The sequence below is a fragment of the Mchenga conophoros genome, linkage group LG22 (genome assembly GCF_057382185.1).
Source record: "Mchenga conophoros isolate Kocher_MC1m ecotype Shallow Benthic linkage group LG22, M_conophoros_male_GT1.1, whole genome shotgun sequence".
Lineage (NCBI taxonomy): Eukaryota > Metazoa > Chordata > Actinopteri > Cichliformes > Cichlidae > Mchenga > Mchenga conophoros.
The window spans coordinates 9,782,815-9,798,184 of NC_140546.1; the positions used below are offsets into that span (position 1 = coordinate 9,782,815).

The following is a 15,370-nucleotide window of genomic DNA, read 5'->3' on the forward strand; positions in this document are numbered from 1 at the left end:
AGTACGGAGAGCGGCAGAGTTCAAAAATCAGAGCGACACGCCCATTTCCTCTTCAAAACCGGAAGTGGTATTCTGGAAACGACAGCGCATTGATTTTCGTCCCCACAACAATAAAATAGAGACAAAACAACGATTAAAAGCAAAAAGGCGTCTCAGAATTTCACTTGGACGTCGAGGGCTTGAAAGAAACCCCGCGGGCAGCCATGCTGTCGGACGCAGGTCAGTGCTAAAGAGGCGCCGCTGCTGCTTGCTAGGTGCTAAAGTGACAGCTGACGTTGTTGGGCAGATTTAAAGAGCTGGCTAATGTGCGCGTCTTTGCTATGTTTACATACCAATTGGCCTCGTGTTTCGGTCGCTTTTTTCAGCTATTTATAACCTGAGTGAATTCTATGTTTTTGCACACGTGTTCTATGTCATAAATATTTTGTCGACGTTAATAGAGGCCCGAGCTGCACTACACAGTCACTATTATATTGTTGTCATTGGTGTTAAGACTATCCCGGTAATGCTTCTGGTGCACGGAGAGCCAAGAAGAGGAGCTCCGGGGAGTCACCAGGGGACGGACAGACACTGCGCTCCTCAGGAAGGCAGGTCAACGTCCGGGTGAAGCGCACCAACAACCCTCCACCTGGTCAGGTAAGGTACACAATGAGTTAATATAATGACTATATCTCGGTTAAGTTTCAGTTCGCATTCATGCAAAGTAGGGTCACACAAAGGTTTCAGTTTGGTTTTTAATGTTTCCAGGTGTGCAGTTTTAGGTAAATGTTGCTTTTATTATTATAGTTTCACTCTGTTCAAGGAGTGAAACTATGGAACAAACTGAATATGGAATTAAAGCAATGTCCAAACATAAAACTGTTCAAAAAGAGTTATAAAAATATGATCTTCTCGATCTATAAAGAAAAGGAAAATATTTAAATTAAGTGAATGTCTCTATTTAAAAACAAACAAACAAAAAATTCATGATGTGATATTATAGTATATAGTATATCAGAAATCTGTTCACTATTTTTATTACAAATTATATCAGTAAGGAAGCTGACTAAATATTCACTGATAATTTATGGGACAGGGGTGGGATTAAATAAGTGTATACTTCTTTCCACTCCCTTTCAACATGTAAATTAATCAGAATGTTTTTTTGTATGTAATTTGTATAGTATATTTTTTTTCTCTCATTTCTTTTCTAAATGTACTTGTATATTGTTCACATGTTGAAATAAATTACCAATCAATCAATCAATCAATACTAGAAGGTTACTTTTCAGGGGGCAGTGTTTAAGCAATTCATCAACAAAGCACTTTTTAAAGCCAGTTGACTGGCAGTGATGTAGACGTAGAAGTCTTAGTCAACATACCACCAACACACCTCATGAAGTTATGAGGATTTGCCCCTTGACCTCTATTGAGGTTGTTGGGCCACCACTCTCTGGGTCTCTGTCGGGTTCATGCCTACCTGTTCACAGATCTTATCCACCCATAATCTTAATCTGTCTGTTTTGTCTCTGCATTCACTTAACTGCTCCTTGCAGTATGATTTTCACAAGGCCTGAAAAACCAGAGACACTCTCTATACCATCTCAAGTTGCAAAGCAATTATGCAGACCTTTTATACCTGTCACAGGTTTTGGGCATGAGATCTTCCTGTAGCATCTCAATTTATGCTACGATTCTTCTTACGGTTTTGCCGTAAGAAGACACTACTGATACTCAAAAGACAACGGAGCACAGCAGGTAGACTTTGGATCGGAGAGATGTTTTTGTCTCTAGATTCCCGTAACGCTTGCTATGACAGCTGTGTTATCCTTGCCAAAACCTTAGGTTTTGAGCTTTCATTTGATACAGTATGACAGGACCAAGGTACTTGAAATCCTTCATTATTTCTAGTCTTCTCCAGCTAACTTTAACCAAATCCCATAATTTACAGGGAGATTCCTAAGCCCCATATATAATATGTGCACCACATTGTTCAAATTCAATTTATGCCCATAGTCAGAATATGTATTTCTATATATATTATGTGTTCCTGAAGTCTGTCTCAAAGAAATTACTTTAAAAACCAAGGCTAGTTAGAACTGTCCAGTCAAAGCAACAAGATCCTAGGGTTGAAGCTAGGCTACGGCTTTTCCATGTAGTGTTTGTATGTTGGCCTGCATGTGGTTGTCTTGGAGTGTATGTTACGTTAAATTGTGATTGTGAATTGGACATAGGAATGAATGTGAGTCTCATGATATTTCATTTTTCTCTTTGGATTACAGAGCAAAAGAAAAGCCACAGACACAGAGGAAGAAGATGACCAGTCTGAGAAGAAGTACAGAAAATGTGAGAAGGCCGGGTGTTCTGCCATGTACCCTGTTTGTTTTGCAAGCGCATCTGAAAGGTAACATCAGATGTCAGGTAAATCAGATAGTTACTTATATCACTTTTTACAGTTCTCAAACAGCACTTCTTGTCTCTTTTCAGATGTGCTAAAAATGGGTACACGTCACGGTGGTATCATCTGTCATGTGGGGAGCATTTTTGCAATGAGTGTTTTGATCACTACTACAGAAGGTGAGACAAATGCAGGCTAAAGATATCAACAGTGTTTCTGTAGCACTGCTTAAAACACCTCTAAGTTGTTTACAGTGATTTCTGCTACATTAAGTTGAGAAGATGGATATTTTATGGTTTCCATCATCTCAGAAATTTAGTGGCACGCTTCCCTCTCTCGTTTGCAGCAATCTATTTAAAAATAAATGTTAACATACCAGGAAGGCACACAATTACAGTTACATACAGACAACATTTATAACAGCAAACTGCTCCCTGCAAAAAGAAGCATATTTAAAAGGTGTAAAAGAAAAGAAACTGCAGAACCCTCAACAAACAACTGTTCTGACTGACACGTGGTTTAAAAAGCTCAGAATTTCACATCAATCCACTGACAGTCAGATTAATGCATCATGTAATGTGTTACAGATGTTGTACTGATTGGCTGCAGTGCTGAGTGAAAAAAATAAACATCTTAATGTACCAGTGGATCTACATTCCTACTCTCTCTAATTAATGCAAGCAAAGAGAAGAAACCGATATGGATACAAGCAATGGAAATGAGTGTCTTCTGAAGAGTATCTGGGCTCTCCCTTAGAGACAGGGTGAGCAGTTTAATCATTCAGGAGCAAGTCAAGACTAGAGCGGGAACCCCTCCACATTGAAAGGAGCCATATGATGTGGTTCAGCATCTGATTGGCACATCTAGGATCTGTTTCACGCTTATCAGACTGGGAGGAGATCCCAGGAAAAATTTAGGACATGCTGGAAAAAGTATGCCCTATGGCTGGTTTGGGAATTCCTTTGTGTCCCCTCAGAAGAACTAGAAGAGGTGGCCTAGTTGAGGGAAATCTAGACGTCAATGAAACTGCTGCTGAAAGGATAATTGGATGGATTGATATTATTCTATCTTTTTTTTCCCTTCAATGTTCTTTCTAGAAGGGAGGAAACCAGTGTATAACATTTAATCTGAGTTTTTTTTTTCTTTCCCCATATCAGTGCTGTTTGATTTTTGCCACTTGCTTTGAGTCATTAAATTATAAGCATGTATCGCTGTATACACGCAAACCTGAAACAGCCGTGGGTTCAGTGACATTACTTTTGAAATAATCTTGTCACATGTTCCTCAGACCTATTTACATTGTTTCTGCACTACCAAACTGTGAAGCTGTGAGTTACTTGTCAAAATAATTAGAATAACTTTTTTTTTTTGCTCCTTCACTTCAGTCACAAAGACGGCTTTGAGACCTTTGCTTCGTGGAAGAAAGTGTGGACTAGTAATGGGAAAAGTGAGCCCAGTCTTAAAGCTTTCATGGCAGATCAGCAGCTGCCATACTGGGTATGTATAAGAAGCTTTTCTGGTTCTAGATACATGTATTAACTGTTCACACATATGACACGTAGCTACATGTGTGAACAGTTAATACATGTATCTGGTTCTAGATACATGTATTAACTGTTCACACATGTAGCTACGTGTCATAAATACTCTCATGTTCATTTCTTTCAGGTTCAATGCACCAAACCCGACTGCAGGAAGTGGCGCCAGCTGACCAAGGAGATCCAGCTCACTGCCTCCTTAGCAGCAGCATACCGCTGTGGGATGAAGTTCAACAACATTAAGGTAAAGAGGGAAAGATATAATCATCGATCCCCATCAAGACAAAAATCTATTTTTCTGATAAAAATCTTGCTCATTTGCCTACAGAGCGAGGAACCCGACCAGTGCTCCCAACCAGAGGACTTGGTAAGCTAGTTGTGTTTGCTAGAATCTGTTTGAGGACAGTGTGTAAACTTTACAAGTTACTGCATTTGTTTAATGCTGAGCTGTTTTATTCCTGAAGAGAGTGGCAGAGGTGACGGACAGCTGGTGGCATTCAATGCTCATTTTGCCGCCACTGTTTAAAGACAGCCCAGCCAGCCCTTTCCTCACTGCGTACTACCCCGACTGTGTGGGGATGAGTCCATCAGGTTCTTCTAGCAACATGTCTCTGGGCGAGCTGAGGGCGGATCACTGCAGAGCTGCTCAGCCTCAAAGTAAGTCTGAGTTCAGAAGAAATGCCATATTTAAGCACCTACTATTCACCATGCTATTTTTTTTTTTTACACATAATTACTGTTTTGTGTCCCCATTGGAGATCCTGATCATTATTATGTCCCTCAGTTCTAGGCTTGTGTCCATACTTCCAGCCCTTCTACCAGCCAAATGAGTGCGGAAAGGCTCTGTGTGTGCGGCCTGATATGATGGAGCTAGATGAGCTTTATGAGTTTCCAGAGTTTTCCCGCGATCCCACCATGTATCTGGCTCTGCGTAACCTTATCCTGGCCTCCTGGCACAAGAACTGTAAGGTACAACAAAGCCAAAAGTGACCACTGGGGTCATTTAAAATCTCAAATAAGGGTGAAAAAGATCACTCAGAATCACCAATGTTTTTTTTAATTAAATTTTATTTTAGTGTAGAAAAATATTTTAAATTCAGAGGTGTCATGGGATTTGTCTTTGTACAAATAATAAAACTCAACCAGTTTAATATGTTTAAACTAGGCAATATATAATGCGCATGCGTTCTTTTCACCTTTTCCTACAAAAAAGGAACAGAAATCTCCAAAAGAACAACAAACAAATAAAACAATTAGATTTTCTTCCTGTTTTCCTTCCTGTTTTTGAAGGACGTGCTGACTTCAGAGAAATGTGCCCAGCACATCATTGTTCGTGGGTTGGTGCGTGTGCGCTGCGTGCAGGAGTTGGACCGAGTGCTCCATTTCATGACCAGGAAGGGTCTCATCAACACCGGTGTGCTGGCAGCAAAACAGCCTCTGCTCCCAGAAACATACTGCTCTGTGAGCGTCCTCATCTACACAAGATTATTACACATCTGTAATGTCATGTGAAGTTTTTATTGTTTTTGCTACTACTTATTTTCTTATGTTTTTTTAGCACCTTGTACATTTTATGATTTTATGCAGAAAAATGTTATCATCATTGGTGCCGGGGCTTCAGGACTGGCTGCTGCACGCCAGCTGCAAAACTTTGGCACTCAGGTAAAGATCCTCATCTCGCCTGGAGTCTCGTTCCATCTCCCCTGATTGTGATCAAATAGTTAATTTTGCATAGGAAGTTTCCTGTTTGTATGAGGACCATGAAAACATTTCATTTCTCTGCTGTCGGCCAAGAAGGTTGTGTTTTTGGTAGTATTTCTGTGCACATCATTCACTCTGTAAACATGATAGCTCTAAAAGTTTTTAATGAATTCTTTATAAGGGCGTAGAGTGGAGTTATGTTAGCAATCCATTAAAATTCAACCTACTTTCACCAAAGCCTTGTAACTTACAAATGATGGTTTTTGTAAGCGTGGTGCGTATTGTCAACATAGAAAGTACCATATAAAGATTTCAGAATCAGAATCAGAATGGGTTTATTGCCAGATGTTGAGGTTTACAACATTAGGAATTTGCTGCGGTGCTTCAGTGCAGACAATAAGAATTAAAGTGCTATGTAGAAAGAAAGATATGTGCATGAGATATACATGAGATATGTACATGAGAATAAGAATTATGAGTGCTACGTAGAAAGATATATACATGAGTGCAGGTGGTGATCAGTGCCAGACATGAAATGATGCAGTGACACAGCGTAGGGTCATGTGTTAGTGGCGGGGACAGTCATGTGGTTATTGTTCATGTGTCCAACAGCAGAGGGGAAGAAACTGTTCTTGTGGCGAGAGGTTCTGGTGCGAATGGACCGGAGCCTCCTGCCTGAGGGGAGCAGGTCAAACAGACTGTGTCCAGGGTGAGAAGGGTCAGCTGAGATCTGGGCTGCACGCCGCAGAGTCCTGGAGGTGTACAGGTCCTGCAGAGATGGGAGTCTGCAGCCAATCACCTTCTCAGCAGAGCGCACAACACGCTGCAGTCTCTGTTTGTCCCTGATAGTGGCTCCAGCGTACCACACGGTGATGGAGGAGGTGAGGATGGACTCGATGATTGCAGTGTAGAACTGCATCATCGTCCGTGTTGGCAGGTTGAATTTCTTCAGCTGCCTCAGGAAGTACATCCTCTGCTGGGCTTTCTTGATGACGGAGGTGATGGTGGGCTCCCACTTCAGGTCCTGGGTGATGGTGGTACCCAGGAAGCGGAATGAGTCCACAGAGGTGATGGGGGTGTCAGTCAGGATGATGGGGGGGAGTGGGGCTGTGTGCTTCCTGAAGTCCACAATAATCTCCACTGTCTTCTGGGCATTCAGCACCAGGTTGTTGTGGCTGCACCAGGACACCAGACGTTCAACCTCCCTCCTGTAGGCAGACTCATCCCCGTCAGAGATGAGCCCAATGACGGTGGTGTCATCTGCAAACTTGATTAGCTTGACAGACTGGTGGGTGGAGGTGCAGCAGTTGGTGTACAGGGAGAAGAGCAGAGGAGAAAGAACACAGCCCTGAGGGGAGCCGGTGCTGATGGTCCGGGAGTCCGAGACATTCTTTCCCAGCCTCACGTGCTGCTTCCTGTCCGTCAGGAAGTCAGTGATCCACCGGCAGATGGGATCAGGCACATTCATCTGGGAAAGCTTGCCTCGGAGATGGTCTGGAAGGATGGTGTTGAAGGCAGAGCTGAAGTCCACAAACAGGATCCTGGCGTAGGTTCCTGGGGAGTCCAGATGCTGCAGGATGAAGTGTAGGGCCATGTTGATGGCGTCGTCTACAGACCTGTTGGCTCTATATGCAAACTGCAGGGGGTCCAGGAGGGGGGCCGTGAGGGTCTTGAGATGGGAGAGAACTAGGCGCTCAAATGACTTCATGACCACAGATGTCATTTAAAATATCATGTCACATCTGACCTTTGACCTCTCCTTCAATGTCAGTCAATAGATCTGAACGTCAAAGTGATAAACAAGTTATATAGAGCTATCTAAAACTATGTTTACTACCATTGTTTGTATTCACAACGTATGGGGAATGAGATATGGGGTGTTTTACTGTTTACAAATGCTCAGTTCTTACTAACTGAGGGTATTATGCACACTTGGCGTAGTGTGCCAAGAAAATGTCCTCTGCTCAGAGAAATCCTGCTCACTGCATATTTTCTTTTTCGGGCCCGGTGGTTGTGTGGGGAAAATCCCAGTAGACTGAAAAACACAGACTAGCCCATCAGACACCAACAGCCATGCCACGTTCAAAGTCCCTTAAATCACCTTTCTTATCCATTCTGATCCTTGGTTTAAACTTCAGCAGGTCGTCTTGATCATGTCTACATGCTTAATTGCATTGGGTTTTACCATGTGATTGGCTGAGTAGATATTTGCATCAATAAGCAGTTGAACAGGTGTACCTAATGAATTGTTCTGTGAGCGTATTTCACCCTGATGAGTTTTACATACTCTTCGTTTGTTTGGGCTTACAGGTGGTGGTGCTCGAGGCGAGAGACAGAATAGGTGGTCGGGTGTGGGATGATGCCTCTCTGGGTGTCACTGCGGGTCGAGGAGCTCAAATCGTTAATGGCTGTGTAAACAACCCCATTGCCCTGATGTGTGAACAGGTAAGAATGAATGTGCTGAAATTCACCTATTTCTGATAAATCTTAAGTCAGAGCTTTGCAAAAGTTTCAGTTTTAATGCCAAAATATTTTTAAACCCCTATTCCTTTTTGTAATGAATACAGAAATGCAGCTTCAGTGTTGCATTATTGAAAGGACAGGTTACAGGACACTTTGGGACTCTCCAAGTTCATACTCTTAGAAGTTAATATTTTGAGACTGTGCCACCTGTGTTCAGTCTTCTTTACCTGCCATGGTGAACCTAGGGTTGAGATATGCTGATCATAGTTTTGTTTGTTTTGTTGTATATATTTAAGTTTACCTGGAAGTCCTTTTTACAGACTTGTCCATGCTCACAGTACATAGACATGCATTGTTTTTATTTAGCCCCGCTGTGCTCTCTAGTTTTGGAACCACTGTTCCACTGTCTGTAATTTTTTTTTTTCTTTTTTAAATGCATATTAAATTTGATAAATAAAAAAACACTACTATTAGGTACCCTTTTGTGACTTCTCTCCTGTAGTTGGGCATCAAGATGCACAAGCTCGGAGAGCGATGTGACCTCTTTCAGGAGGGAGGGCAGGTCACTGACCCTGCCATTGACAAGCGCATGGACTTCCACTTTAATGCCATCCTGGATGTGGTGTCAGAATGGAGGAAGGACAAGTCGCAGAACCAGGACACAGCACTGGGAGGTGCTGTCATCATGTGTTTCACTGAAGCTCCTTTTGCTTAATTCTTTTTGATGAGAATTCCCAATGAGAGAAGAAAAGTCTCACAAAGCTACTCTTGCCTCATCACGTTTGGGTCATAATCTTAGAAAATATTTCTTAGTGTTTGCACTTATCAGCCAATAATTACGCTGCAGTCAGGACTTTGAACTCTGTGTATAAAATACTGATGTCATGGCTGTTTTATTAAGAAGTAGTTCTAAAATCATAGACTGTTTATAAAAGATGGCCATAACCACTATGACACTTGTGAGTGAGGTCCAGCTGCTCACCCTAAAACACACCCTGCTTTTTTTGTCAGTTTGATTTTAATAGGAACCATAATTTATTAAATGAATATTGTGTTAAATAAGCCTAGAAACTAGCAAATAAGATCAGAAAATCATCAGAGAAGTGTTTGCTAAGATCACAGATCAACTGACTTGTAGGATCATATTTCCTAAGACTTCTTCTGTGCAAGTCCTTTTTTAAACTAAATGAGTCGCCCCCTGCTGGCCAATACAATGCATGGTTAACTTTCACATTGGCTTCATGTTTCAGATGATCTTTCATATTCTGGAGGAGTGCTCCTCAGCAAAGCTCCTGTACAGAAACAGGAAATATTTGTGTCTGTGGCATTTTCTCGTTACAGAAAAAGTCCAAGAAGTTAAGAAGAACTTTCTCCAGGAGTCTGGGATGCAATTCAGTGAGCTGGAGGAGAAGGTGCTTCAGTTTCACCTCAGCAACCTGGAGTTTGCCTGTGGAAGCACATTAGACCAGGTCTGGAAACTAAACTTAAAAAGAGCTTTTCAGATTTATTTTGTTGTAATTTTTTATGAGTTTAACAGAAAGGTCAGGCTGGGGGTTTATTATGATGAAAACTGTAACTTCCCGCATCGGAAATTATTCACGCTCTGAGATGACTAATACGAATTAGTCTGTTTGAGGTGTGAGGTTTGTTTTTTATTTTTAGTGGAAAGTCTTTCAGTGTTTCTGATCCCTTAAGAAAGACATTTTAAGGTGAATGTAGTCAAACATATTGTGTTTTTTATTTGTGAGGATTTATGTAAATTGTATTAGATTATAGCACTGGGACTGAAAGTGAATTTTTTTCTGGCTGTTTCTGTAGGTATCGGCAAGATCCTGGGACCACAATGAATTTTTTGCCCAATTCTCAGGAGACCACACTTTACTTACCAAGGGCTACTCTGTTTTACTCTACAAACTGGCCGAGGGCCTCGACATCCACACAAAGTGTCCGGTCTGTATTCCAGTTTTTTAAACTCTATAGTTTACCTTGAATCCACCTGTATTACATTCTTGAAGTCTTATGCTTATTAGATAAAAGTTTACTTTTTAAAAATTGTAGGTTCAGGCCATTGATTACTCAGGTGACGTTGTCAAAGTTACCTCCTCTGATGGGTCGCAGTGGACAGCACAGAAGGTAAAAACATCTTTGCTGTGATACTGTACAGTTTCTGTTATCTAAATACAGAATCTTATGATCTCAGTTAATCTTTTAGTTACTCTAACAGCCTAATGTCATCTTTCAGGTCCTTGTTACAGTTCCTTTGACTTTGCTTCAGAGGAACCTGATTCAATTCAACCCTCCACTTCCTGAAAGGAAATTGAAGGCGATCCACAGTCTGGGGGCGGGTATAATAGAAAAGGTCATTAAAGTTCAACTAACCTGTGCTGCAGTAGAATAAAAAGGATGATGAAGTTGCTTCCCGGTACTTGCTCATATTTACTCTTTGTTCTGTGTGCAGATCTCGCTTCAGTTCCCGTACAGATTCTGGGACAAAAAAATCCAAGGAGCAGACTACTTCGGTCACATCCCACCAGGTCTTGAAAAGAGAGGCATGTTCAGTGTCTTCTATGACCTGGATCCACAGGTGTGTTTTTGTTCTTGTGTTGAGCGGTTTGGAGACAAGGTTAGAGAGGCAAAGCTAAGGTGGTTTGGACATGTGCAGATGAAGGAGAGTGAATGTATTGGACAAAGATGGTGAAGATGGAGATGACAGGCAGGAGAAAAGGATGAAGAGTAAAGAAATGGTTCGTGTATGCAGTGAAGGAGGACATGCAAAGCGTAGGCGCAATAGAAGAGGATGCTAGAAATGGGGTAAGATGGTGGCAGATGATCGACAAATCAGAGAAACAGCCAAACGAATAAGAAGTTTATCCACGTGGCCCAAAGTTAGAGCCGCTGGTGTTAGGCTGCAAAATTGTATTTATATTTAAATTGGCAAATGTTGTAGAAAAAGATGGAGGAGATTAATACAGAATCTAATGGTTTAAATGTGTGTTTGTGTAGAGGAAGCAGGCTGTGCTGATGTCTATTATCAGTGGTGACGCCGTTTCTTCTGTGCGGGACATGGAGGACAAAGAGGTGGTCGATGAGTGCATGAGGGTACTGCGGGAACTTTTCAAAGAGCAGGTAATCCTCCTACTTCTCCTAAAATCTTTCAGGAGTTATACTTAGAAGTTTGAGAATAATAAAGAAATAATAGGAGTATTTAAAAAAACAACAACAAAAAAAACCAACCAAAAATCATATTTTTGAAATGAGAGAGAACTCAGTCTGAAATTTGTTATATGATATTACCAGAAACCTTCCAAGAAAGTTAATTTGGATTCAATGTGTTATACCTGGGGAAATATCACATTGAAGTAAGATCCTCTGTCAGAGATTAAAATATTTAAGGACTCCAAACATCCATCAATCAATATTCATAGACACATTGTGTCAGATATTTACACAAAACAACTGAACAACTTACCTTTTGATATTTATTCTTTTTATTTTTTTTAAGATACAGGAATTTAAAAAAATATATTTTAATGGCTCTACCTACAGCCATTAAAATATATTTTGGACAATGCTGACTTGAAATTTTGTATATCTCCTAATCAGAGGTGTATTATTTTCCCCTGGATTCCTGTTTTTTCATTTTTTTATTGTATTTATTTTTTTAGTTCCCAATGCTCTCATTTAAGTTCAAATTTATATATGCATGTATTTAGGAGGTTCCTGAGCCAATGAATTTCTTCATCACTCATTGGAGCAAAGACATCTGGTCCCAGATGTCCTACAGCTTTGTGAAGACAGGGGGCAGCGGAGAGGCCTACGACGTTCTCGCTGAAGACGTGCAGGGAAAGGTGTTCTTTGCTGGCGAGGTAATATTTTTCTAATTTTTACCAAATGAGTCCAGAAACGTCAGGTTTTATGAAGTGCTACTGAGGCATTTATTTCATTTCTATTTTACATAAATGTGTTTTGCATTAACACGATCCTGCTGTGGCTGTATGTATCACACTAACTTTGCATTCTTAATCTTTGTTGTAGAAATTGAGTCGCACAAGGCCTGTAATAGTGAGCCGCCTCATGTTTCAGTTATTTTTACAGGAATCATTTTAAATATTCGTTTTAGAGTCTGACTGAACGTTGACAGAAGTCAACGTTCAGATTTAGGGAAACGAGATTTAGGGAAACAAGTTACTGCTTGTTTCCCTAAATCTCTTCTACAAAGGCAAGAGTGCAAAAGTTATGTGAGCCACAGACATTCTACATTTAATCACACTATCTCTGGCATCTTTTTTTCAATCCAGCAGGTTGAGGGGGCGAAAATTAAATGATATTCGAGTCTTCTGTAGATGATGTCCAACAAAGATTTCTATTCAAAGATAACTTTTCTGATGTTCTAGAGCTGTTTAACACTAAAACAGACCTAAGTGGATAAGGATGAATTTGCTTATGTTTTGTCACTTAGAGAATCTAAATTCATTTGGTCAGTGCTTTGATGTCTTTCCCCTGTAACAGGTCTATCAAATTTTATCAAAGTCTTCCAGTAAGCTGCTCTGCTCAATAAGAATGATTCTGGAGCAGCAGTCAGGCCTCGCATCCTTCTCTCCTGTTGTTTTCCTGCTCTGACAAATTAAAATGTCTCCTGCTGTGGAAATGGTCCCTATACACTTAAGGCCACTGTGTTAGGTACACCTTTTCAAATGCTTATTAATGCAAATATCTAATCGGCAAAACACATGGAAGCAGCTCAGTGCGTTTTGGAAAGTAGAGATGGGCAAGATGACCTGCTGAAGCTCGAGCTGAGGATCAGAATGGGAAAGAAGAAGATTTGAGAGAATTTGACTGTAGCATGGTTGTTGGTGTCACAGGATGGTCTGAGTATTTTCATAGCTACTGATATTTTCCCACACAACCATGTATATGGTTTATGGAGAATGCAATTCTCTGAGCAAAAATGTCTTATTGAGGTCAGAGGAAAATGGCCAGACTGCTTTGAGCTGATACTAAGGTAACAGTAACTCAAATAACCACCCAATTGTACTGAAGCTAAGCAGAAGAGCATCTTTGAATGCAAAACATGCAAAACCTTGAAGCAGATGGGCTACAGCAGCAGAAGACCACACAGGAACAGGAAACTGAAGCTACAATTCTCATAGGCTCACCAAAACTAGACAACAAAAAGTTGGAATTGTGTTGTCTGGTCTGATAAGTCTCTATTTCTGCTGTGACACTTGGATGGAAGGGTCAGAATTTGCGATCGATAACATGAAAGCATGGATCCATTCTGCTTTGTATCACAGGTACAAGCTGCTGGTATAAGAAGGTACGGGTGTTTCCTGGACCTCCTGATTATTATTTATATTCTATAGCCTATCTAACCTCTCTGAAGACCAAAAGGAGGTCCAACACAGTATTAAGAAGATGTAGCTAACAAAGTGGCCATGAGTGTATATGGGTATTTTTAAACTAGCTCTATGTGTCTGTGAAATGTGCTTTTAATGCATTTTGTCCCTTATATCAGGCAACCAACAGACACTTTCCTCAGACTGTGACGGGAGCCTACCTCAGTGGCGTCAGAGAGGCCAGCAAGATGGCCGCTATGTAACCTGTCACTCCCAGAGCACTCATAAACACCAGCACGGACTCACGGGTTGCACCGAACAACAGACCATTAATAAAGTTGGACTGTGTTGTCTCACTTGCTCCACTTGAAACACTGTTTTGCTGTACTGTAATGTATCTGATCAGCAAAGTGTCGTGAATGATTTTTCAGTAGTGGGGTTAGCCAGGGCCTGGTTCGACATATCTAACAAGTGCTTTTTATTTATATCAAAATCCAACAGGTAACATGTTGGTGACAAGATGCAAAAAAAGAAAAACAAAATTATGAGGAAGTCTCCATAGCCCCTAAGTAGCTCTGCCTAACTCTGCTGTGCTGGAAAGGAGGATGGTATTTTGTTTTAATGATATTTGTTTTTAGCAATGCATGAAACATTGGAAAATCTGAGTGATCTGATCATAAACTTAACCGAATATAATTTAACCTCCAATCATCAGGTTTTAAGTGATTATAGGATATATATGTAACATGTCTTCTTTGAGAATTACCAATGTTTTCTACAACTGTAGTGATTTGACTCGTTCTATTTGTGAGTCACGTGTTGCTATAAATGGTGAAGTTGAATGGATGAAAGGATATATATATGTAATACAAGTACCTCTACAGTAGCTCTTTATTTAAATCAACAGCAGCAAAATGAAAAAAATCACCTGTGAAAAATTGAATGACCCTTTGAGCTAAGGTTGATCACCTGGTTGTCCCCATATTTTCTCAGGGATGCGTTCAGGACACTTTTCACCCATCAAACTAAACCTAATGAGTCATAGAGTAAAATTATAAGAACTGACAGTTTTAAAGGCAGTTTTTGTGAAGAAAAACCGCAACTAACCAAAGTATTAAAACTCCACACTGCTCTTGTATTTATTCTTGAACAGTCCTGAGGATTGTTGAGCAGCACAGACTCTTCTCACTTTTTTTTGATTAATATTGACTGATTTGTCATTAGGTTCATATGATTGTCTAGATCAGCACATTTACAGCATGTGGTCATGTCCTGTTTGTCATTATAGTGCTCTAGTATTTATCTTGTATGTGTGTAATAAACTGAGCTACCAACTGCCACAGTAATCACGTTTACTCGTGGATAATTTTTTTTCCTGCTTAAGTCATACTAAGATCAGAATCGTACAGAAACTACACAAATGTTTTGGGTTCCTCATTGCTTTATATTTTGCTTCCAAGGAGACAGACTTTCTTCCAAACTTTTAAAGGTGTTGAGTAGTAGTTCTCCAGGCTTTAAAAATTTTTTCTTTGGGCATTGGCTGCTTGTTTCACTTTTTTCAGTCCCTATATTTGTCCATTTTCAGAGGAATGTTTTGTTTATTGAACCACTAAATAATCTGAACAATTATGAATTATTCTTCATATTAATTTTACATTAATAAAAAACAACTACGTTTATTTTGAGCAAACATCGAGTAGTCTTACTGCTCCTTAAAAGGTTAGTCGACTATGTCCCAAAAAAGTAAGTAATATTAAATAAATAAATAATATTTTATTAATAGTAAAAAATAAAAAATGACGGAATGAAGACTGAATTTCTCTCACAGATGTTTTCTTTTTATTTCAAATCCAGAATTCCTTCTGCGCCATGTCTGACTCTGGTTTAGATTAGTTGCTAGGTTTTGTTGCGAGGAAACCGTGGAGCCAGTAGACCAATGACGTTAATAAGCGTCA

At 40.3% G+C, this 15,370-nt stretch overlaps 1 protein-coding gene across 2 annotated transcripts; it reads left to right on the plus strand.

The window, feature by feature from the left end:
- The first annotated feature begins 38 nt into the window (after positions 1–38).
- kdm1b (lysine demethylase 1B) lies at positions 39–14,761 on the plus strand. Of its 2 annotated transcripts, XM_085262126.1 has the most exons (21): positions 41–219; positions 494–636; positions 2,262–2,383; positions 2,467–2,556; positions 3,763–3,874; positions 4,046–4,159; positions 4,244–4,282; positions 4,380–4,572; positions 4,700–4,884; positions 5,206–5,376; positions 5,503–5,577; positions 7,927–8,061; positions 8,582–8,753; positions 9,421–9,548; positions 9,898–10,029; positions 10,138–10,212; positions 10,322–10,438; positions 10,538–10,663; positions 11,083–11,205; positions 11,793–11,945; positions 13,595–14,761. In XM_085262126.1, exons 1-21 carry the CDS (start codon positions 204–206, stop codon positions 13,676–13,678), a joined length of 2,505 nt encoding a protein of 834 aa, XP_085118252.1. In that variant the 5' UTR covers positions 41–203; the 3' UTR covers positions 13,679–14,761. The 2 variants fall into 2 exon arrangements, with proteins under 2 accessions (XP_085118253.1, XP_085118252.1); XM_085262127.1 differs by lacking the exons at positions 11,793–11,945; positions 13,595–14,761 and having other exon boundaries at positions 39–219; positions 10,742–11,096.
- The last annotated feature ends 609 nt before the right edge of the window (positions 14,762–15,370 follow it).

Coding starts and splice junctions, on each gene's coding strand:
- kdm1b (XM_085262126.1), top strand. Junction 4,573..4,699: donor CAGAGCTGCTCAGCCTCAAA/GTAAGTCTGAGT, acceptor TATGTCCCTCAG/TTCTAGGCTTGTGTCCATAC. Junction 8,754..9,420: donor CCAGGACACAGCACTGGGAG/GTGCTGTCATCA, acceptor TTCTCGTTACAG/AAAAAGTCCAAGAAGTTAAG.